Source organism: Silurus aristotelis, assembly GCF_946808225.1.
Source record: "Silurus aristotelis genome assembly, chromosome: 7".
Classification (NCBI taxonomy): Eukaryota; Metazoa; Chordata; class Actinopteri; order Siluriformes; family Siluridae; genus Silurus; species Silurus aristotelis.
Window position 1 is genome coordinate 29,095,397 of NC_139580.1, and position 23,119 is coordinate 29,118,515.

Sequence of the window (23,119 nt, forward strand, 5' to 3'; positions counted from 1 at the left end):
CACACACACACACACACACACACACACACACACACACACACACTATATATAGACAAAAGTATCAGGACACCTGACCTTTCCTGCCATATGTGGTTTTTAGCCAAACTGCTACCACAAAACTAGAGGCACACAATTTTATAGAAAGTCTTTGGATGCAGTTTAATACAATTTTGCATTCACTTGAACTTGAAAACCCAAACCTGTACCAGCATGGCAATGTCCCTGTGCACAAAGCAAACTCCATCAAGATCTGCTTAACATGGTTTGGAGAGGAAGATCTTGAGTGGCCTGCTATAAAGCTCTGAGCTCATCCCTACTGAACACCTTTGGGATGAATGTGAATACTGACTGCACCCCAGGCCTCCTCACCTACATCAGTACCTGACTTTACTAACTCCCTTGAGGCTGATCAACATAAATTACCACAAACACACTCCAAAATCTGGTGGAACATCTTTCCAGAAGAGTGTAAGGAAATATAAGAGCAAATTGGGACTAAATGACCTGGTGTCTGAAAACATAAATATATTATATAAAACAAAACAAAAAAATCCTATCCCAGATTCCTGTGTGTGCTTTGCAACATTATACATACCTGAGTGAAGTTTAGTTTTTGTGGCTGGTGTTTGCTGTAAGGTGAAAACAGAGGAATGTTTAATTTTATGTCATTAAAAAGAAAAAGGATTGATGGTAAATCTTGTAGGCTCACCTGGAGGGAAGTGTCTCCTAAAGCTCCTGTACATTCATTCAGCTCCTGCACATCTATTGGATCTGGAAAAGGATGGGGAACAACAGACACAGAAGCTGACTAACGATACACCAAGAACAGGTCAATGTACAATTCCTGTCTAAATAATACAGAGTTTTCGAGAGTGATTCGAAATCTGTTACAGGGTTCTCCATGGAACATCTTTCACATGAGGGTCCAACTACAACTTCTTTCAAACCAGTTCATCCACACATAACAGAGAGGTAGCATGACATTTTCTTCTTCACATGAACAGGTACCACAGTAAACAAAGCCAGCTCCATCAGGAAATGCTTTCATTGGTTAGATGTGAAAGATCTCCTGTTCTATCTCCACTCGACCCTATTGAACATAATGAATGAACACTGACTGCACCCCAGGCTTCCTCACCTTCTCACCTACATCAGTACCTGACTTCACGAACACTCCTGTGGCTGAATTAAATCTCACAAAAATCTACACAAAATCCAGTTGAACATCTACCCAGAAGAGTGAAGTTTATTATAACAGCAAACAGAGACTCAGTGGGGAATGTGACGCTCAAAAACAGGGAAATCTTATGCTCAGGTGTCCACAAACTTTTGCCTGTAAAAGGTATTAACCATCTAAAACAAGTTATTTACTCCAGAGATCATTCTTTTTTAATGGTGAAGTTTTATTTCTAATTATTTAGGAGCAAAACTGTTCCTAATGAAATTATTGAAAAAAAAGTGTTTATTTAAAAAATATACCATAATTTCCGGACTATAAAGCGCACCCATATATAAGCCGCACCCACTGAATTTGACAAAGATTTTAATTTTTAACATAAATAAGCCGCACCTGTCTATAAGTCTATAAGCCGTCTACACTGAAACTAATGAACTTTACACAGGCTTTAACAAAAGACACTAAATGCAATATGTTGCGCTTCTGTTAAGAGCATAGCGGTATTTTGGGAATCGCCTGGCACTGCATTTTCCCGCTATTACTGCATGTGTGCAAGACGAGGATTATGTCCTTTTTATTTTCTGATGCTCATTTCTAAGTTTCTTTGACTAACCCGTAACGCTGTTGCCAAGAAAAATGAGTTTTGGAAACCTGTCTGTGCTTATATGATTTCTGTTGTAACTGGAGTTAGTGAGCTCTCCCTTCACCCAGACTCAACACGCTACAACGGCTTGTATCTAAACAGTAGCCGACCAAGCAAGTCATTGTTCACTGTCTTCCTCCTTCCTTTTACAACTACAGTGGTACCTTAGCCTACGAGTTTTCCAAGGTACGAGCGGTCACTCGGTCGATTTTTTTGCTTTGTTACACGAGCAAAAAATTGAGGTACGAGCTCGAGACGCCATAGCTAGATGGCGAAGCGAAGCCAGAAAGCGAAGATTGTGACGAAAATTTATATAAACAAAGAAGAAAAAGTTAAAATTTTTAAGTTTAGGGATATGTAGTGTACAAGAGTGATAGTAAAAAAAAGTTTTCCCTCCGCCGCCGCTTATCGCCTCTACCCCTCTTTCACACCCCCCCCCCCCCCCCCGGGGGGGGTTTTCGTTAGCTCAAGTCGTCTCATCTCCAAGGAAAATACACTGAATAAAACCTTATTATATCTTTACACACTCTTTCTATTATGTTTTTATACAAGATTTGTTATTTAGAAATGTATTTTCCAATTTAATAACATGAAACATAAAAACGGGGTCATTTTGAGGGTTGGAACGAATTAATGCCATTTTAAGTATTTTTAATATGGAAAACTGATTTGATGTGCGAGCAAATGGAGATACGAGCTCGTCCACGGAACGAATTAAACTCGTAGCTCAAGGTAGCACTGTATTTCTCTCGGGAGTTTATCTTTTGTCATCGTCGTGGCCACCGGTGAAAATTTTTCTCCCGTGAGGTGCGTTTTTTCGTTTCCGTTCGGAAATTTCATTGGTCTAATGTTATGTCGCTTAGTTTTTTGGCTTGAAGTTTGTGATTTCGGGAAAAACCCAGGAAAAATCCATATATTAGCCGCTTTGTTGTTTAAGCCGCGGGGTTCAAAACTTGGGAAAAAAGTAGCGGCTTATAGTCCGAAAAATACGGTAATAAAAAACAATAATTATAATGATATATAAAGTTATAATGATAAAATTATAATAATAAAATAAATTGTATTCTTCACTACATCGAGGAAAACGTGTCTGAACACCATATTGTTTAGGCAATAATTGTGAGAAACGGTGGTGTCACACATCACCATGCAGTGTAAAACATCGGCCCAAGCATCAGAGACTGAAAAGAATCATCTCCTGCTGCTAATCATCGTCTGCTCGGGTTTGTAAGAGAGAGATGACTAAGTAGTTCTGGATAAGGGTGGGTTCAAAATGTCTCCAAATGAAAGTGGACCAAATCCTCTTGTTGGTCACCAACCTGCTGTCATGAGTCGAAATCATTATTATCTTTGATGAACTTCTAACCAAGAGGTGGACACTTGCGTTCCTCATTTTTTTCAGGAGGAAAAGCCTTATTTTTTACATTTATTTTATAGACACTTTAAACCAGACAGGAACATTACCTGCTCTATAGGAATCATTATTGTATTCCAGAAGGCTCGAGGTAACACACACACACACACACATACACGTGTTCACGAATGCTTCATTCACAGAACAGCAATGGGAAAACACTCTATTGATAAAAGTCTTGAATATTTACCCCACTTCCTGCCCTTTAAGCCCTGACATGAACACAAACATGAGTTAAAATGGATCCATGGCTGCTTCTGATGCCCTTGTGTGGCCGGACAGGGAAGCAGATGGCTGGGACGCACCTGTGGCCAAAAAGAAGGACTCAAGGGTTCTTTCAGGAAGAGGGGGAGGTGATTCTTCACTCTGGTCACTGTCTGGAGCACACAAGATCACTGTTATCGATAGCTCTCTCTCTCTCACACACACACACACGCACACACGCACACGAGAGTGCGTTTGGCGACAGGGAAAAGGAGGCCAGCTCAGATCAAAACCCAGCCCAGATGCACATACAGGCCATTTCAGTAACATTCAAGAGAAAACAATTCCATGCGCCAAGACATGAAATTTCGGTATCCTGAGAAATACGTTGCCTGAGTCGAGTTTGTTTTACTAGATAAGCAATTTTTTATTCACATGACAAAATCTAAAGAAATGATGACAAATAAGGATTTACGATCAAGTATAACATTATGACGTTAGAACATTGAGCGGTGAAGTGCATAACACTGATTATCTCTTCATCATGGAAACCTAATCCAACATGGCTCCCGTTCCATACTTCAACACCATGCAATTTCGGCTGGACTGCGGCTCATTAAAACCGACTTCGACAAACAAGACGATGAGCCTGTAAGCGATATTTAGAGCGCAAACAGTTGTCTGGATTGTTATCCATCACAGTGGTCCCCAACCCCCTGGGTCAACTGGTACCGGGCCGCACAGAAAGAATACATAACATTATTTACATTTTATTTATTATCTGATTTTGAACGATGTTTTATTTAGGAAAATTTCCCGATTCTCTCTGCCACATCTGTCTATGACTCACTCTTGATGCATGTCATGATGCCTCGGTCGCATGTCTTACCTCATCCGCTACCTTCTTAAACCAGTCCGTGGTGCAAAAAAAGGTTGGGGACCGCTGATCTATCATTTAATGGCCTGCCCAGTCACTGTACCTAAATCCTATTAAACTGCTCTGAGATGAACAAGAAACCTCCAACTAGAGAAGAACATCTTTGAGGCACGGCAAAGTGTTTCAGCTGAACGTTCGGAGAAACTGTTCAGATGTTGAGTATGTGTAAAGCTGTTCTTCATGCTAAGGGAGGATTGTTCAATGAAAATATCAATTGGAATGGAAAATGGAAGATCTGGACACACACACACATATATATTAGTTCGATCAAAGGAAATCATACCGTTAAATTACCAAGTTTGTGTCTCTCAAAAACACATAAAAGTCTGGGTGTTTTCACACTTTTTTCACAGACACTATAATTACACTCAAACTTATATTACTTCACTCTATTTTAGTGTGTGGATGATGTAGGCAATATGTATGTGACAAACAACCTTAAATTGGCCTTCAGAAAGGTTTAAATCTGCATTTCCACTTCATACCAAAAAAAGTTTGTTTATGTCAAAACTCTTATTTGGATTTAAAACCTATAACGCAAATCAGGCAACGTTTCCTCAGAGATACACCCCCGGAGATTAGAGCTCAAAGACGCCCGGTGTTGGCTCAGAAAACATGTTAGCTACTTGACAAGCTGGATCGAATAAAAGCAGAGTTTCAGATCACACGCTACAGAGGATGAAGACCTGCTTCCCCTCAACGCATCACCAGCCACAGCACATGCAAGACAACGTGCTCCATCATCAGCCCGAATCACGTCTCCGAATTCCACAGATCACGTCTCTTCTTTTAACGTAAGGGAGGAATTCTGATTTTGTAGTTGCAGAGCACATGGAGAAAATAGCAGCCCAGAAATAAAATTAAATAAAAAGACAGGTTCGACGTGTTCCACACTAATGAGTGAACAGCAAGCGGAAAAGCAAACAGATGCTCATTGGTATGTACTGCAGTTCCATTCATCCAATCAGAGGAGAATAATGACATCAGCGCTCTCCGTTCCTCAACACATTTCTCCTTTTGAGTCTTGTTGAGGAGGAGAGGAGAAGCATGTGGAACACATCTCTCTACATTGGAACATATACAGAAGCTGTCCATCAATCTATTCACCTGTCATGCCTATACACAATGTGGACAAAAGTTTGTGGACACCTGACCATATAATTTTGCTCTTATAATCACCTCCACTCTTCAGGGAAGACGTTTCAACTGATTTTTGTGGCGATTCATTCAGTCATTAGGATGTGTGTTAGTAAAGTCAGAGCAACAGGTTAGAAAAGTTTGGATCTCGTAGGTTAAATGAAAGAAAAATTCCATTTACAATTGTGTAGGGAAGAAACACATATGGCTGAGAAAATCAGGTGTCCCAATACTTTTGTCCATATACAGTATAGTTATCAAAAGTGTCAAGTCTGAACAGTTCTAAAAACACCATAATATCAGTGTATCAGTGTATTTTGAAGAGTAATAAAGCTCTGAGAATAACTTTTTAGGATATTTTTAGAAAGACCTCAAGCTTTTTTGAGGAGGAAGAGAGGTAGCACATTTTCAGAAGTAAAATGATCGATATTGGATTCTTTGCTTCGCTCACTCAGTTGCAAACTAAATTTTCTTTGGTTATTTTAATGCTCACTTTAAAAACCTGTGCTGACAAAGTACATTTTAGTAGAAGCCTGTCCATGCTGGATAGTCTTAGACATGGTTGAGCTGACAAACATTGTTCAGGTGGATTTAAAGATTAATGTACAGATGAACAATCCTGGGTGCTCTCCAAGGTTCTGGATTTGACCTTTTTATTTCAAAGATCATACACATTCTTAATAATTACTACACTGTTCCTTCTTTAACTCCCACATGGAAAATTTTTGAGGCCTTGAGTTGATGAATAACAGGTAAAATATTGTGCATGCACTACCAGAACGATTAATAGGTCTCCTGTATTTTCCTTTATCCTGCCTGTGTCCTTTCTTAAAGTTTATAATGCTTTATGATTCATTCTTCTTTAACAAATAAATTATCCCAGATGGCTGGCGATTCTAATCAGCGTCCCTCAATCTTGACTAAGATCAGTCACAACACGCCACATGCACACACAGCACCAGGCTTGGGGGATTAGTGAGACTTTGCCTGTTTCCAGAGTGAGGGTGCAGGTCTGGTCCTGATGGCTCCATCTGGATCTGATAAGAACAACAAGGACGTTACGGCAAAAACAAATATCCTTTGGACTGAGGAAGGAATTCGTCCAGGATTTTGGAGCGATAATAGGGATGTTATGAAGATTTTGGTCATTCTAAGGTCATTTTTGAGGAGTTGGGGAATTGTTTGATATCTGAGAAGATAACAGTTTACAATAAGACAATAAGTTTCAACTCTTCTTCACCTGTAGCACTGTACATTACTTTCACCTCTGAGTGTGCAAGAGCTCCAACTTTACTTTATAATTTTACTTCATATTTGCCTGAAAGAAAAATCCTCAGACTTCTCACACACACACACGGGCTGCTGATCCCAGCAAGACTGGTACATCTCATAATATTTTCTAAACCTCCTGTTATTCATCTGATAAACGTATATAACCCTTTTAGAAGCTAGAACTTCTTAAGGGGCAATATTTCTACATTTGGAAAATTTCGGTGAGGATCTCATATGCATGTTCAGAGTTATAAAGGTAGATCAATATTTAGTGTTTGGCTTCCACTTCATTTCAGGGTTGTTCTGTGACTTGGTGTAAAACACACACACACACCCACACACCCACACCACTATAGCTGCCATGAACACAAAAGTAAGCAGTGGTGCAGAGTATTTGAGTAAATGTAATTCGTTACTGTATTTAAGTCATTTTTGGCTACATTTAAGTTTAACTGCATAAGAAATTAGTAACTTTTACTCTCTACTCAACTACATTAATGATGTAATACATTTACTTTTTACTTCACTATATTTTAATTGACAATGACTGTTACCAATTACATTTTGCACCTGTCTTATTAATTCGGCAGGAGAGGCGATATCGCCATCTACAGGCTATTAGATGCAATTTGTCTTTTTTTTTTTGTGCACCAAATGAAGCGACTCCACGTGAAGGTGAATTAGCATTTTGCTAAATGCCAGGTGTGTCACGTCGATTAAGGACATGGTTGCAGCCAGCCAGCACTGACAACCATCCATGTCTTGGTGCATCTTTAAAGCTATGTTCAATATCAAGTCAAATACTCTAGTACTGTTCAAATCAGATAATAAAAAACATTTAGTCATCATATTGAAATTTCTGACTTTGAACTTGTAATGAGTAAGGTTTTTACACAATTTTTTCCCGGTAATCTTTACAACTTGTAAATAAAGAGAAACGGAGGACCAGCAGGTAGAAACCAAGCGCAAGCCTTGAAAAGCCGAAACGTGATTCCGAGCAGAAAATGTAAAAACAGAAAGGAAAAAAATAATAAAGAGCAAAAAATGTGTGTTTGGTAATTGCAAGGAATTGACAGGATTAGAAGCAGTAGATTTTGCTCAAGGTGCTTCTGCTTCTTTTTACCCCCAGATAAATAGGAAACGCATGATAAAAAGGTTAGCGGGCAGCACTACATACGGGACAGCGGGACATACCTGTATCTGCATCTGCCTTGGAGCAGACACCAACTAAGGACATTGAGGTAACCTTCCTGGGGACGCCGTCGTCGTGGGGCGCCGCTGAAACTTTGCCGGCCGCAATGGAAACAGTACACTGGGAATCTGCGGAATGGGGAATGGGCAGGGATTCCTCTCCATCCTCGGGTTCTGGGTCCGAGTGCAGCGGGTTTGTGAAGCTTAGAGCGGTCCTGAGGGGAGCTCCGGGAACCTCAGGGGTCAGGCTGGAGACGGACGTGGGGTTCGCAGAGCGAGTCCAGCCCACCTTGTTGGCACGCAGGGGCAGGTGGTCGGGACGGGGTGGGTTTTCTGAATCTTGCGATAAGCTGTTATTGGTGCGCACCTTAAAAGCGTGCGTCCGTTGCAGCTGACCCCCACTCTCGAAACTGCGTGGTCCTTCTTGCAGGGGCACTTTCTTAATCTCCACACTCAGAGGTGTGCGTTTGTTGGACTCCGGAGGGCAAGTCGTGGGCATGGAGGCAGGCGGTGGGGTGGCGCCCTGGGGGCCGCCGCTGTAGTTCTCATTGAGGTCGGGTGCGTGTTCGGAAGCCAGCAGGTGCAGCACGGGTTTAGGATGGTAACGGTCGTTCTCCTGGCGCACGTCGCTGACCGTGGGGAATGCCGAAGGAGGGGACGGAGTCAGGATGGGAGGCACTGGCCGAGGCTGTGGGGCCTGCAGGATTTCCTCTTGAACTACGCCCTCGACCTGAGAACTAAGACAAACAGCAGGAAAAAGAATGACCACAAGGTGGCAGACTACAGTCACATATGAGACTTTCATGCACAAGTGTTCATTTTTACAGAGTAATGATTAGACATGGTACTGATCTGATGCACATGACAAAGCTGATACAAGGAAATAAAGACATTACTGAAATTGGACATTCAATTAAATTCATTTTTATTTGTATTGCGCTTTTAACAATGAACATTGTCTCAAAGCAGCTTTACACAGATAATGTGGTGATTAAACGTAAATATGTTTTTTGTAAGTATGTTTGTCCCTGATGAGCAACTGTGGCAAGGAAAAACTCCCCGAGATGGCATAAGGAAGAAACCTTGAGAGGAACCAGACTCAAGAGGAAACCCATCCTTATCTGGGTTACACCAAATGTCCATTTGAAGCAGATATACAATGCCATCAGATATAAGATCCTGTAACATCAGATATCCTGTAGTATATCATAACATAACATCAGATATCAGATCCTGTAACATCAGATATCCTGTAGTATATCATAACATAACATCAGATATCAGATCCTGTACCATCAGATATCAGATCCTGTAACATCAGATATCCTGTAGCATCAGATATCAGATCATGTAACATTAGATATCAGATCCTGTAACGTAAGTGATCCTGTACCATATTAGCAAGAATTCTGATTCCCACAGACCCAAAATTAATCCTGAACCTCTAAGAAAGAACTCCTAATATCAACTCGTGTATAAAAGACACAAGTCAAAGAATAAACCCCTTCCATTCAAACCTCTCCACCACCATGTGCGTGACCAAAAGACCTGTTAAAGGATGTCAGGGATGAGATTGTAGACCTGCACAAGGCTGGAATGGGCTACAAAACCATCACTTTGTTGCCTTGGCCGTATGATTCGTGTCATTGTCATGCTGGAAGACCCTCCACCACTTATCTTCAGTGTTCTGGCTGAGGCCAGGATGTTCTCATCCAAGATTCTACAGTGCATGACCCCCTTCATGTGGTGAAGTCTTCCTGTACCCGTATCAGAGAAACAGCCCCAAAGCAGAATGTTTCCTCCTCCATGTTGATGCCAAAGAGCTCAATTTTGTTCTCATCTGACCACATCACATTCTCCCAAGTCTTCTCTGAATCATTCAGGTGCTTAATGGCAAACTTTATGTTTATGGGCCTGTTCATGTGCATTTTTGAGCAGAGGGATCTCAGTGTGTTAGCAGTGGTTTTCTTGGTGACTGTGGTCCCGGCTCCCTTGAGATCATTAACAAGCTCCTCACGTGTAATTCTGAGCTGATCCCTCACCTTTCTCAGAATCACCCGTACCCCATGAGATCAAATACTTATTTCACTTGATCAAGTATAAATTAATTTCTATATAATATACTTTTTTTCCTGGATTATTTTTATATTATTTCTCTTTGTTATAATAAACCTACCATACAAATTATAGTCTGTTCATTTCTTTTTAAGGGGGTAATTTTACAAAATCAGCAGGGGATCAAATAATTATTTGCCCCCCGTATCATCAGATTGTTAAACATCAGAAATCAAACCCTGTAACAGCAGATATTAGACTGCAAAAAAAAATTTAAAAAAAAGTTAAAGACTGGAACTGGAAATATAAAATAAAAGCCTTTACTTGAAGTCATGACTTGTAAATTTGTATTTAGGATTCATTTGATCATATTTATACTTCATTTGAACAAGGTAATTATTCTTTTTACAATAAAAGTGAATCTTGCATAAGAGTTTAATTGGGGGTTTATTAGAGTACACACTATAAGACAGTATGGATAGTGGCTGATACTTAGAGCTTCAGTATATATATATATATATATATATATATATATATATATATATATATATATATATATATATATATATATATATATATATATATATATATATAAGATGCATTCTATAATTTTTAGTTCAGCATTCTACAAGTTCTAATATTAATACCCAAAATGTAATAGGGAATATTTTTTGAATATGAACCACTACTCTGAAAATGGACACACATCAGTTAAATCACACACGATGCTGAATTCAGTAGAGAGAAAGTTTTGCATGTGAAATCCTCTGAGATAATACCGATGCCTGTGATGACTGAGGTTAAGAGCGTAATCTCCCTCGCAGCCTGAGAGCGAGAGGATGTGGTCATGAACCCTAAGCAAGGCGCAAACTCCTGCCACATATGCGATTCAACGAAACGGATCTTTGTTTTAAAGGCTCAGCAATAAAAAATAAAAATGTGAAGCAGCAAATGTGCTGATTTGAATGCACCTTAAAACTGTCCATCTGAGAGTTCACAGGCATCCGAAGGCAATTTCCCAGTCTGTTTTTGTCTCTCATCTTACCGGCAGAGGTAAAATATTAAACACACACACAGACCACATACATACAAGCTCTATAAACAGTGTGTACTTGGGGAATGCATTGAAAAATATATGATGCTATTCAATTTAATATGGTTATAGACCGACAGCAAATCAATTTAATTACAACTTCTAATGTACGGCCCTTTCACAAACACGCCTCGAACATGCAGCTCTACCTCTGCCATGTTAATCTGTATTCTATGTAACCCTCAGGACGCCTTGTTCTCCGTAGTGTTGGGATAAGTCATATTCACGTAGCAGAAGTAGTGCTGCAAGAACGAACTCGAGAAACAGTTTAGCGAATAAAAATAAATAAATCTACATATCGAATATTGTTAACAAATTATTGGTGACTTTAAAAATTATACAAGTATTTTTTTTTTACCTATGCAAATATGTTCAAAATGATGCATCGAGATACAAATGGCCGCTTTTATCCGCTGCACACTTTTTTTATTGACGTTGTAACTTTTATGCCGATGCACAAATCGAGTTCAGCACTGCTCTCCTTTCACTTCACAGCAGGAACAACAATCACCCACGGCAAAGTTTCACTTATATATTTTGTGCTACAACATGAATTTTTTATTTATGATTATGCAAACCCACATACACACACCACTCATATGCATCATATCCACCCATATGCATGAAATTAAACCTGTATGAAACAGGGACCATTGTCTAGAGGTCGACTGATCAGGTGATTGTGGTTTTGTCAGTCGTTTGGAACCTTCAGCGACAATCTATACAGATATTTTTTCCGGGTTGCTTTATATAGTACGAAAGCGGCCTCTAGAGGCGAATCACTAAAGCTACGTGCTGTTTAATCATTTGTCTTTTTTTGTTTATTCGTTTTGGATAGAACAGTTTTTAAATATTCAGTGTGTAACTTTTTGTTGAAGTTTAAATGCATGTCTAATTTTCCTCAATATTTATTTATATAGTAAATACATTAATCAATGTATAGAACTCCTCCCTCTGAGTATTAAACAGCTGGTCCACGATTGGAGGTGTGTACAAATAATGTACAAATACTTCATTACTGTACTTAAGTTGATTTTTCTGGTATCAGTATTTTACATCAGTATTTATTTTTACATTACATAGGTCCCCTGGTGGTCTAGTGGTTAAGATGCAGCGCTCCCTCCGCTGCGACCCGGGTTCGATTCCCGGTCAGGGAACCATCCCCAGCCACTCTTAGTGCGGGTCCCAAGCCCGGATAAATTGGAGAGGGTTGCGTTAGGAAGGGCATCCAGCGTAAAACATGTGCCAAATCAAAACGTGCGGAGGATCCGCTGTGGCGACCCCTAACGGGAGAAGCCGAAAAGAAAGTTTATTTATTTTTACATTACATACTTTTTACATTCACTCATTAAATATTTACACAAATATCTGTACTTTCTACTTCTTACATTTTAAAACCAGCCTCGTTATTTTAGTTTTAATCTATGAATTTGTTGAAACGTCAATATTTTTCTTCTCATTGCGAGCTGATTTTAGCCCATCAACATATTTCCTGTCATTGCATGGCTTTTTCAACCTACCACTGGTGTATCATTTCCTGGCTCTCACACACCACAGATGTAGGCTAGTTTACAAACAACGAGTGTGGCAGAAGGCAACAAGAAGTCTGGGGGTAACATGGATGAGACAGAGGGAGTCAGTGATGTAAACATGACTGAGAACAGAGACTTTCCTGATCATCTTTTCTCTGTTTGTGTTCTATATGGTGGATGTTTAGCCTGGATACATTAATTAGGTAACAAAATTAGAAATTCGTTTTGTATTTATATATATTTATTTATTAGGGCTGTCAAAATTCAAACGCAAATTCATTTTAATGGCACAAAAATGTATTAGCACGCTATCAATGCAGCGCGCATTTCTGTTTGAATATTTTTATTAAAAATATAAATACATAAATAAATAACTCTATATAAAGGAGGCAAAATTAAAACCTACATACATTTAATAATGACGCCCCTTCAGATATAAAATAAATAAATAAACTCTACTGAAACTGATGCGGCATGTCTCAAATCAAAACTCCAAAATCTGCCATGATTCACACAATTAACCCTCTGTGGGTCGACAAACGTGGCGAGGCATTTTGATCCTCATAATGCCGAAATTTCCCCATTAATGCCATATTTTCATCTTTTATTGATTGTACAGATAAGAGCAATACATCATTTAAATCCATAAAGGGTCTACGTTTATTTGTACACACTCATAACAACAAAACACTGTGCTTTTGTGAAATAAAGAAAACAGGCAGGGGGCGCTCTCTGCCATCTCCCTTCACAAACGCATAAATAAGACTCTTATTAATCTCAGTAAATAAGAGCCACACAGACATAATACATATGTATAGAAAACTCAAAATGTCTTTTACATAAACCAATTCACATCGAAAACAAATATTCTCTGATATTATATAATCGGTATGAAAGTTAGAAGAGGTATAGTTTCTCCGATATCACCTCATTAACCGTCCGTGTGGAAACGTAGCAAAAGTTCCCTTTGGTGTCCTGATGATTTACGTAAATTAAAACATCATAATTAATTTAAAACAATCACAAGAATATTTTGTCTTTATGCTCTATGTCGAGTTTGGTTTCACTAATAATAATAATAATATTTAATCATAATAAAGCATCAATATTTGTTCATGTTAATTAAAGTATTAAAACATGATTTATTAATATATGGTACATTTAGAACAGATAGAAATGAGCGATTAAATACTGTAATTCGATTTACAGCCCTAATATTAATATGATGTGGGGTCCAGTTACCAGCGTGACATTAAAACAGGTCGTAGTAGTGGCTACTTTTTACATAAGTAAAAGTAAAGTACATGTACAAGTATAAGTACATGTCAGAGCCCAAACTTCTTTAACTTGAGTGAAAAAGTGTAGTCACAACTTCCACTTTTACCTGAGTATTTTAAAATATCTCTGCCCATGATATAGATATAGACAATATAGTTATAGATTTTCATGCTACACTTATAAAATGTTAATATCTTGGGAAATTATGTGCAATAATAATAATAATAATAATAATAATAATGTTACATGTGCAATAACTTGTATTGTAGTCTGTCTTTTCTGCCATTTGTTTCACTGATTTTGTATTTTTTTTTACATTTTTTTTATTTATTTTACTTTAACTACAACCAAACAATTTCCCTATTGGATCAATAAAGTATTTTGATTAACATTCATATTTATTTCAATTAGCACATGTTCTTGATTCATAACATTTTATTTTTTGTAATAAAGATGAATACTATTTTACAGAGTGTTTGTTTTTTATTCAGTTTTCATTTGAAAAACTATTGGTTATCGGCAAGAAGCAATAGTTTTACCAGTATCCAACGTAGCTATCAGCATCGGTAAAACCTCTAGAACTGAGTCCAGAAATGATGAGAACAGACACAAGCACTCTCCACCCCCACACACCTCCACACACCCCACAAAAGCACCAGAAGCCACATACAGTGAGAAAAATAAGTATTTGAACACCCTCCTATTTTGCAAGTTCTCTCACTTAGAAATCATGGAGGGGTCTGAAATTGTCATCGTAGGTGCATGTCCACTGTGAGAGACATAATCTAAAAAAAAAAATCCAGAAATCACAATATATGATTTTGAAACTATTTATTTGTATGATACAGCTGCAAATAAGTATTTGAACACCTGCCTATCAGCTAGAATTCTGACCCTCAAAGACCTGTTTAAATGTCCACCTCCACTACATTTATTATCCTAAATTAGATGCACCTGTTTGAGGTCGTTAGCTGCATAAAGACACCTGTCCACCCCATACAATCAGTAAGAATCCAACTACTAACATGGCCAAGACCAAGGAGCTGTCCAAAGACACTAGAGATAAAATTATACACCTCCACAAGGCTGGAAAGGGCTACGGGGAAATTGCCAAGCAGCTTGGTGAAAAAAGGTCCACTGTTGGAGCAATCATTGGAAAATGGAAGAAGCTAAACATGACTGTCAGTCTCCCTCGGACTGGGGCTCCATGCAAGATCTCACCTCGTGGGGTCTCAATGATCCTAAGGAAGGTGAGAAATCAGCCCAGAACTACACGGGAGGAGCTGGTCAATGACCTGAAAAGTGCTAGGACCACCGTTTCCAAGGTTACTGTTGGTAATACACTAAGACGTCATGGTTTGAAATCATGCATGGCACGGAAGGTTCCCCTGCTTAAACCAGCACATGTCCAGGCACGTCTTAAGTTTGCCAGTGACCATTTGGATGATCCAGAGGAGTCATGGGAGAAAGTCATGTGGTCAGATGAGACCAAAATAGAACTTTAGGGTCATAATTCCACTAAACGTGTTTGGAGGAAGAAGAATGATGAGTACCATCCCAAGAACACCATCCCTACTGTGAAGCATGGGGGTGGTAGCATCATGCTTTGGGGGTGTTTTTCTGCACATGGGACAGGGCGACTGCACTGTATTAAGGAGAGGATGACCGGGGCCATGTATTGCGAGATTTTGGGGAACAACCTCCTTCCCTCAGTTAGAGCATTGAAGATGGGTCAAGGCTGGGTCTTCCAACATGACAATGACCCGAAGCACACAGCCAGGATAACCAAGGAGTGGCTCTGTAAGAAGCATATCAAGGTTCTGGCATGGCCTAGCCAGTCTCCAGACCTAAACCCAATAGAGAATCTTTGGAGGGTGCTCAAACTCCGTGTTTCTCAGCGACAGGCCAGAAACTTGACTGATCTAGAGAAGATCTGTGTGGAGGAGTGGGCCAAAATCCCTCCTGCAGTGTGTGCAAACCTGGTGAAAAACTACAGGAAACGTTTGACCTCTGTAATTGCAAACAAAGGCTACTGTACCAAATATTAACATTGACTTTCTCAGGTGTTCAAATACTTATTTGCAGCTGTATCATACAAATAAATAGTTAAAAAATCATACATTGTGATTTCTGAATTTTTTTTTTTAGATTATGTCTCTCACAGTGGACATGCACCTACGATGACAATTTCAGCCCCCTTCATGATTTCTAAGTGGGAGAACTTGCAAAATAGCAGGGTGTTCAAATACTTATTTTCCCCACTGTACATGCTCCATCCTAACAACCACAACACCTTCTGTTCCATGATGTTTTAACGTGTGGAGGCGTGCTGTGGGAGAGCGTTACCTGCGAATCCGTGGTGGTTTGGGTGGAGGCGTGTCCCACTGGTCTTCATCTGAATTCTGGCTGGGTTTTTCCGGACTGCCTTCATCCTGGGCGAGAGAGACACACACGACAGCCACACGGTCAGATAACGTGATTAAGACGACTACGTCCGTTCTGAGGTGAGTAAACCCTATGGAGGAGCATTGAAGTGGAATAAAAACATCCACGGCTGCGATCTGGAGAGAGCCGTGAAAAACTGCTAGTGCCCTTTACTGGTGCCAGCGTGGACGCTTCTGCAACCAAGACCGGTTCAGGGCGAAGAAGTGAAGAAAACCAGATATTTGACCTCACTGTGACCTTGACCCGGTTTTGGATTCCAATTTCGAAATCTAAATCAGGTATTTTCTGGTTACAGCAAGACGACCATCATGAACTGATCACAGTAGGGCTGTTGCTATCGATTATTTCGAACGTATTCTAACGATTATTCTAACGATGAATTGAGTAATCAGATAAGTACTTTTTCTTCATTAAAGAACAAAATACTAAATATACAAGAGAAAGTAATTTGCTTTTCCTTTTAGAAAAATATAATTTTTATTGATAAAAATTTCATAAAAGTATATCTGTAAAAACTTAACCCATTTAGTGCATTTAATTCCCATATTACATACACAGATATACACAGTGTTTTCTTTATGTTTTAGGTTGAAATGGTACCAAACTTTGGAAACCTTCTGTCTCTTTTCTTGGCCTGAATCCTGTGGAAGCCTGTTTCTGCCACAGAAAAAAAAAAAAAAAAAAAGTTTGACTAATTTCTATTTATTTTTAAATAATTCAAAAAATTTTCTCGTGATTTTTCTGACTTTGATTTTTCTGACCTTGTTTTGAGTAGCACCTTTTCTAGGCATAAGCAAAGTGAGGCCAGTGAGCGCCCCCTGTCCTGCTGTCGCTCTTGCCTAAGCAAATGATTTACTTGTTTTTCTGCTGCAGTTTAATACACAGTATATTTACATACTTGAATTCAGGAAGGTTTTGAAATGTTTCGTATGGTATGGATCGTGGGCAGTAACAGAAATCTCATGTAGGGTGATGAGGAACATCCCTGTCATCAAGCGACCACTATTGTGCCCTTCCTTGAGCAAGCTCAAAGCCAAAAACTCCCCGAGATGGTATGAGGAGGAAACCTTGAGCGGAACCAGACACCACATCCTCATCACTGAATGTCCATTCATTATACGTCCATTGTTGTTAAGCCTATCACCTGTTCCCTGATAGACGCTAGAATGCAAACTTGTTCACGACAGCTGCAGGGTTGAACCAGTGTAGCATACGGTTTATACTCATTACAGACCAAATCCTGTTTTTATTCATGGAGGGTAATTCTTTCGTTCATTTGGGGGGGTTTATGACAGAAATATAACAGTTATATAACAGTTATATAACAGAAATAGACAAAACGTCACTTAGTGTGAGATACTTAGTGTGTGTGTGTGTGTGTGTGTGTGTGTGTGTGTGTGTGTGTGTGGAGTGACACCACGGCATGTGGTCCGAGTCATGATTACTGGACAGAGGCTGTGCATGTGTGCCAGATGTGGGTAGATTCTCAGGCTCTAAGGGCATTTTGGGAAGCATTATGTCTTCAGTGCTTCGCCTAAACAGGATGTTAGCTCTGGCTCTTGTCCAAGTGCTAACTGTTCCTTTTTCTACCTTAAAGTCTGTTTTTTCCCCCATCCTTGCCTTCCTCTCTTCCTTTTGCTTCTGAGTGTGTCCAGGATTTTTTTTATCCCCCCACACACACATGTACTGGAGCTGGACGAGCATTAGGTATTTGAGTCATGCACAAATGCAAAGTAACACATGTACACTGGACGTTGAATGAATAGTGGAGTGTCGCGCTCACCATGCCATCTGTTAGCTCTGAATTCGTAGGGCTCTCCAACAGCAACAGCTGCTTCTCGAAAAGCTGGGCGATAGCTCGATGGACCAACTCGTACTGCTCCTGAGAGGAAGAAAGAGAGAAAGAAAAAGAATTGTACACTTTACAGGTTATACACAGCAATTGGGGTGTGCGAAATTGACCAAAAAATAAACGATATCTAGATTTTTGGGGGGGTTTTATAGATCATCAGATTTCTGCTGAACGTGTTATTGTGCTCGTACCTTAAGGACCGTGGACAGCGGCCTCCGAAAATATTTGATATTATTTATATTCTGTGTGGTGATCAGTTCACAGCAATGACTTATAGATTATCATTTTCAATAAGTTTTTAACTTTAACCTGTTAGCCTTCGGCACAGATTTTGGGACTCACAGCTGAAAATGCCCAACCTAACTATAAATATTAACATGTGCTGTTTCACCAGCAAGAGTTTGTAAAGAGTAATAAAACTAAGACTCAGACACGTGTGGGGGGGTGTGTCTTTTGTTTCGTAACAAAATTCTACCAGCCATGTTTGTTTTTTTTACCAGCAAGATGCGGGTTTTTTTTAATGCAAAAATTATTCCAAATACACAAAATACACCAATCGAAGTTCTGCTTTAAAATGATGTATAGTTAGTCATGGTTACTGGCTGTTACTAAGCAAATGAAATCAGTATCATCAGTATCATCTTTGCAATGCAGAGAAAAAAGAAGCTGCATCTGAAGTGGCAGTTAGATGTATTTACACACTGTTCAGAGAGATACGTCATGCTTAAACCAGCAGTTAGAAATGTATAAATACTGTTGTGACCGTCACTGTTATTAAATGAGTCATTTGCGATTGAACCGAATCATTTAAACGGTTGATTCACTCAGGAACGAAACGCCATGTAGCTCTAAAAAGCGAAAGTGTTGTGACTTTGTTTGGAATTATTTTTGGTGGTGAAATCGAGTAAAGAAACAGGCAGTGTGGCGTCTAAAACCCAAGTCTCTAAATATTAACTTCTTGGTTATTGAACCGTATAAAATAGATATCAAATTTGTAATTGTGTTGATTTGAGAACAAAACAGCACTTTGTGTGATATTAACTCTATGAAATGATATAAATGTACACAATTTGCTGCCATATCTTGAATTTTGTGATCATTCTAAATGCATTTTAATAGACTAAATCATGCAGGGAAAGAAGGCGCTCTAAATGTGCCTACTAGACTTCATCACGTAATGTAGGACTCTCTGTAGGTGTGTTCTGTTTGGGCTTTTGCGATGTCCTCGATAAAGTCAAATCGCACATTGTTAAAACAATTATGATATAATAATAGATTATATATGTCATAGTGCCCTATATAGCGTCTAATATATTCGCTCACCTTCGTCTGGACCGCCGAGTGCCTCTGCGTGCGCATCTCTTGAATCAACTGAAAGACGTTGAAATCCTCAGGAATCCTCTAAAAGAAAGCAACGCGAGATGACACGTGAGTGCCGGGACCAGAAAAAGGCTGAAACGCAGGCAGGAAACAGACTCGCAAAAAGTGGTTACCCCAGTTTTCAGCAGGTTCCATGTGTAGTCAATGGCACAAATGGCACCCGTTCTCCCACATCCAGCACTGCGAAACCAACAAGGAGAAAAATCCATTCAATTCAGTTCTATTTGTAGAGCGGTTTTAACAACAGACGTTGTCCTAAAGCAGCTTTACAGAGATAGAGAGGTTATAAAGTTAAAATGTATAAGTTTAGTGCCTGTAAGTTTTTCCCTGAGACTTCATGAGGAAGAAACCTTGAGAGGAACCCGACTCCAAAGGGAACTCGTCCTCATCCTTAACACCGAACATCCATTCATTACAGTTCCATCATTGTTTACTGTTCAGTGATGGACGCTTAAATGCAAAACTGTTCATGCAAACTATGGTCCTGATCCATCGCAGCAGACTGGATCTCACTGAGAAAAGGGAGCATGTTGGAGGAAATCTGGAAACTGGATCTCACTGAGAAAAGAGAGCATGTTGGAGAAAATCTGGTCAAGGGATTCAGAAGAACCCTAAGATCTTCAAGTTATTTCATGCGAGTTCTTACACATTGCAGGACTACACCGTGGTCATTTACGCAGCAGGTCTAATCAATATCCTTCATGTTTACCGCACATCTTCATCCTTCTTTACAGCCATTTCAAAGACATGCCAGATTGTCATCTCTTTCATTTGGTTTCCAGGTAAATGAAATGTCCAAAAGTATGTGCACCCCTGACAATGACTGTTACTATAATCTCAGAAGCACACAATTGTAGGAAACGTCTTCTGTATGCTGTAGATCTATGATTTCTCTTCTTACTAAGAGATCCAACACCGTTCCAGCATGACACTGTCCATGAAGATATGGTGTGTTGAGTTTGGAGTGAAAGAAAATCCACAGCACAGGTTTGTTACAGCACCTCCTATGTAAAACAGTCATTTAAACTGTGTGCCTTCAGTCTGGAGGAAATCTGGTTACTGGATCACTCTGAGAAAAGGGACCATGTTGGAGAAGATTTGATCACTGGAACTCAGCGAGTAACTGTGCATGTTTAAGGTGCCTTCAGTCCTGAAACAATCCATGTGGCTTTCAATTGGCCAATAGCAACTCACCTAAAGGGACTTCCAGACAGCAAGTAATTATAACCAAGAGCCAAGAATGTAGTTTAGAAGCCCAAGTCTCTCTTTCTCTCTTTCACACATTCTATGTGAGCAAGAAAGCATTACAAGTCGAACATCATGTCACTCTTCAGCCATATAAAAGGCCCCCATAGGAATATCCACTTTCTATATAAACATCAGTACAATAAAGCCCTATCTGGTGCTGTAAGCAAGACCACGCATGGCGTACCTGCAGTGTACACACACAGGAACATCATCATGCTCCTGGTACTCCCTCATCAGTGCAATCATGTCCAATATGGAGTCGAACGACGAGGGAACATCGTGGTCTGGCCAGTTGATGTAATGGAATTGGGTTATTCTACGAGACTCCTAAAGAGAAAAGATGAGGATGAATTGAGAGACGAAGAAGATGATGAAACGAATTATAACGTAATGAAAATATAGATCTCAGTAGAGTGAACGAAGATACTCACGTTGTCAAACTCAACTGTTAAGCTACGAATGTAATAGTCAGTTCGAGGTTGTTCTGATTCCTGAAAACGAGCAAACAAATAAAAGTATGATGGATAATTTTCCTACAATTATTCCACTTATTCTTAAAATATTATTAGATATGAAATATTGTGCAGAGTAGAGCATGCTGGGAAATAAATGCAGAAAGCAGCAACTCACACAGGAGATCCTGAAAGGGCCAAAAGACATGGGCTCATCTCCAAACTGGGGATAGTACCGCTCACATTTTTTCTGCAGTCAGGAAACAGATGGCTTTCTTTAAAACAAACATCTCTATACGGTGCCGATTCTAGCGAGAAGGCCGATCGGGTTCGGTATAAAATCAATGAAACCTCATACAAGCTTCATCAAAAAAACAAACACAAACATATAACCAAGTGGTGTAAAACAACTCCTCCTTCTATACAGTGAACACTTACCCTCCCCATCTCGAACTCTCGACACGCCATAGCAATGACCTGCAGAAAACAGAGGAGGAGGTTCATACATTTCGCATTATAAATCTACAATGAGAGGGAAAAAAAAAAAAAACTACAAATCATACAGAACCCTCTTATTCAAAGAATCAGTACTCAGTAAGAGCATTGTACAGTAGGTGGAAAAAATGTCGGCTTTGAGTCTTCCTGGGGGCAAGTCCACGTTGGTCAAAGAAGATTATATTTATACTTATATTCTGACATTTACTGAATTTGGCAAAAGCCCTTATCCAGAGCAACATACAAAAGTTTTTTTTGATGAATAAATTAACACTGGTGTACTAGGTGGCAGATTTACGAAAACATCAGCCTAAAATTCTTTTGGGAGGAAACATAGCACACTATTTTATATACATACATACAACAAAGAGGGAAAATATGTGCTAGTTTGTGTTTCAGGATCTTTATGTGTCGATTGAAGATAAACAGCAAACTACATTTACATTTATGCCATTTGTAAGATGCCCATATCCAGTCAGTTTTACACCTCAGCAGGTCAGGATTAAGGGCCTTGTTTAAGGGGCCTGCAGTGGCAACTTGGTGGTGCTGGGATTTGAACCCATGACCTTCCAAGCTGAAGTCTCATCCACTGAGCGACCCCTTCCTCCCTTTGCGGGGTTTTGACTCTTTTTGATGTTTCCTTTTTAAAGGGGAATTGAACATGTACTGTACTGTGGTACTCAACACAAATTGTGAAGTACTCATCATAAATGTTTTATTTACTACTTTACATGAATAATACAATAAAAGAGTTTTTATGTAATTTATTTGTACAAACTCTTTTGAGACCGTTTTGAAATGTTTCTCGGACTTCCGAGCCTCTCGCGGCTCCTCGCCAACTATCAGATTTTTCTAGAGTTACTCTCAGTCCGGTTCCAAATGAAAAGTCGCAAACTATCGAGGTCACAAGTGTCAATGTCACGAGTATCGAGGTTGTGTGCAAGTGCCTTGAGGTAGGATTATATCAGGGTACGAGCGGTTTTACTAGTAAAAATCTTTGAAAATTTGCCATTATTGTGTAAACAGGCAAATTTATACTAACATGCTAATTTTTTTGGATTAATGGATAGATGGATAGATGTATGTGGGGGGAAAAAACCCTGAAACTCACTGCGACATTGTATTCCCAGATCATTCTCCAGAAGTCAAGGACAGTGTTGGGCAACGGGCCCTGAGTGGCAATGTAGGCCTCAGGCCCATCCACTCCCTGTACACAAAACACACAGGAATAATAAATATTAACACACAACAAGTTTATTTAAGTAATTCTCATTCCATCTCATTCACTCATACGCTTGACACCAGTTGTGAATT

At 39.5% G+C, this 23,119-nt stretch overlaps 1 protein-coding gene and 1 long non-coding RNA gene across 6 annotated transcripts in view; one reads left to right on the plus strand and one right to left on the minus strand.

Moving 5' to 3' along the window:
- LOC310728598 (tyrosine-protein phosphatase non-receptor type 12-like) overlaps nucleotides 1-23,119 on the minus strand; it is a 65,401-nt gene that overhangs the window by 11,174 nt on the left and 31,108 nt on the right. Inside the window, exons 4-17 of one of the 5 annotated variants that reach the window (XR_014534291.1) lie at nucleotides 22,917-23,012; nucleotides 21,749-21,787; nucleotides 21,489-21,560; nucleotides 21,290-21,349; nucleotides 21,043-21,185; nucleotides 19,724-19,790; nucleotides 19,554-19,631; nucleotides 18,162-18,260; nucleotides 16,280-16,365; nucleotides 7,979-8,712; nucleotides 6,500-6,549; nucleotides 3,540-3,611; nucleotides 710-771; nucleotides 596-629 (exon numbers count right to left, since the gene is read on the minus strand). Coding sequence is in view for 3 of the 5 variants with exons in the window: in XM_083546294.1 (XP_083402420.1) it covers nucleotides 596-629; nucleotides 710-771; nucleotides 3,425-3,611; nucleotides 6,500-6,549; nucleotides 7,979-8,712; nucleotides 16,280-16,365; nucleotides 18,162-18,260; nucleotides 19,554-19,631; nucleotides 19,724-19,790; nucleotides 21,043-21,185; nucleotides 21,290-21,349; nucleotides 21,489-21,560; nucleotides 21,749-21,787; nucleotides 22,917-23,012 (1,807 nt within the window). In the remaining 2 variants the exon portion in view is untranslated. Of the gene's footprint in view, nucleotides 1-595; nucleotides 630-709; nucleotides 772-3,424; nucleotides 3,612-6,499; nucleotides 6,550-7,978; nucleotides 8,713-16,279; nucleotides 16,366-18,161; nucleotides 18,261-19,553; nucleotides 19,632-19,723; nucleotides 19,791-21,042; nucleotides 21,186-21,289; nucleotides 21,350-21,488; nucleotides 21,561-21,748; nucleotides 21,788-22,916; nucleotides 23,013-23,119 lie in introns of those variants that run through there. The other 4 variants (XM_083546294.1, XM_083546295.1, XR_014534292.1 and 1 more) reach the window with 4 other exon arrangements.
- On the plus strand, nucleotides 4,162-6,566 carry LOC310728753. The gene is made up of 2 exons (XR_014534324.1): nucleotides 4,162-5,662; nucleotides 5,726-6,566. It is a non-coding gene; the product is annotated as an uncharacterized lncRNA (long non-coding RNA).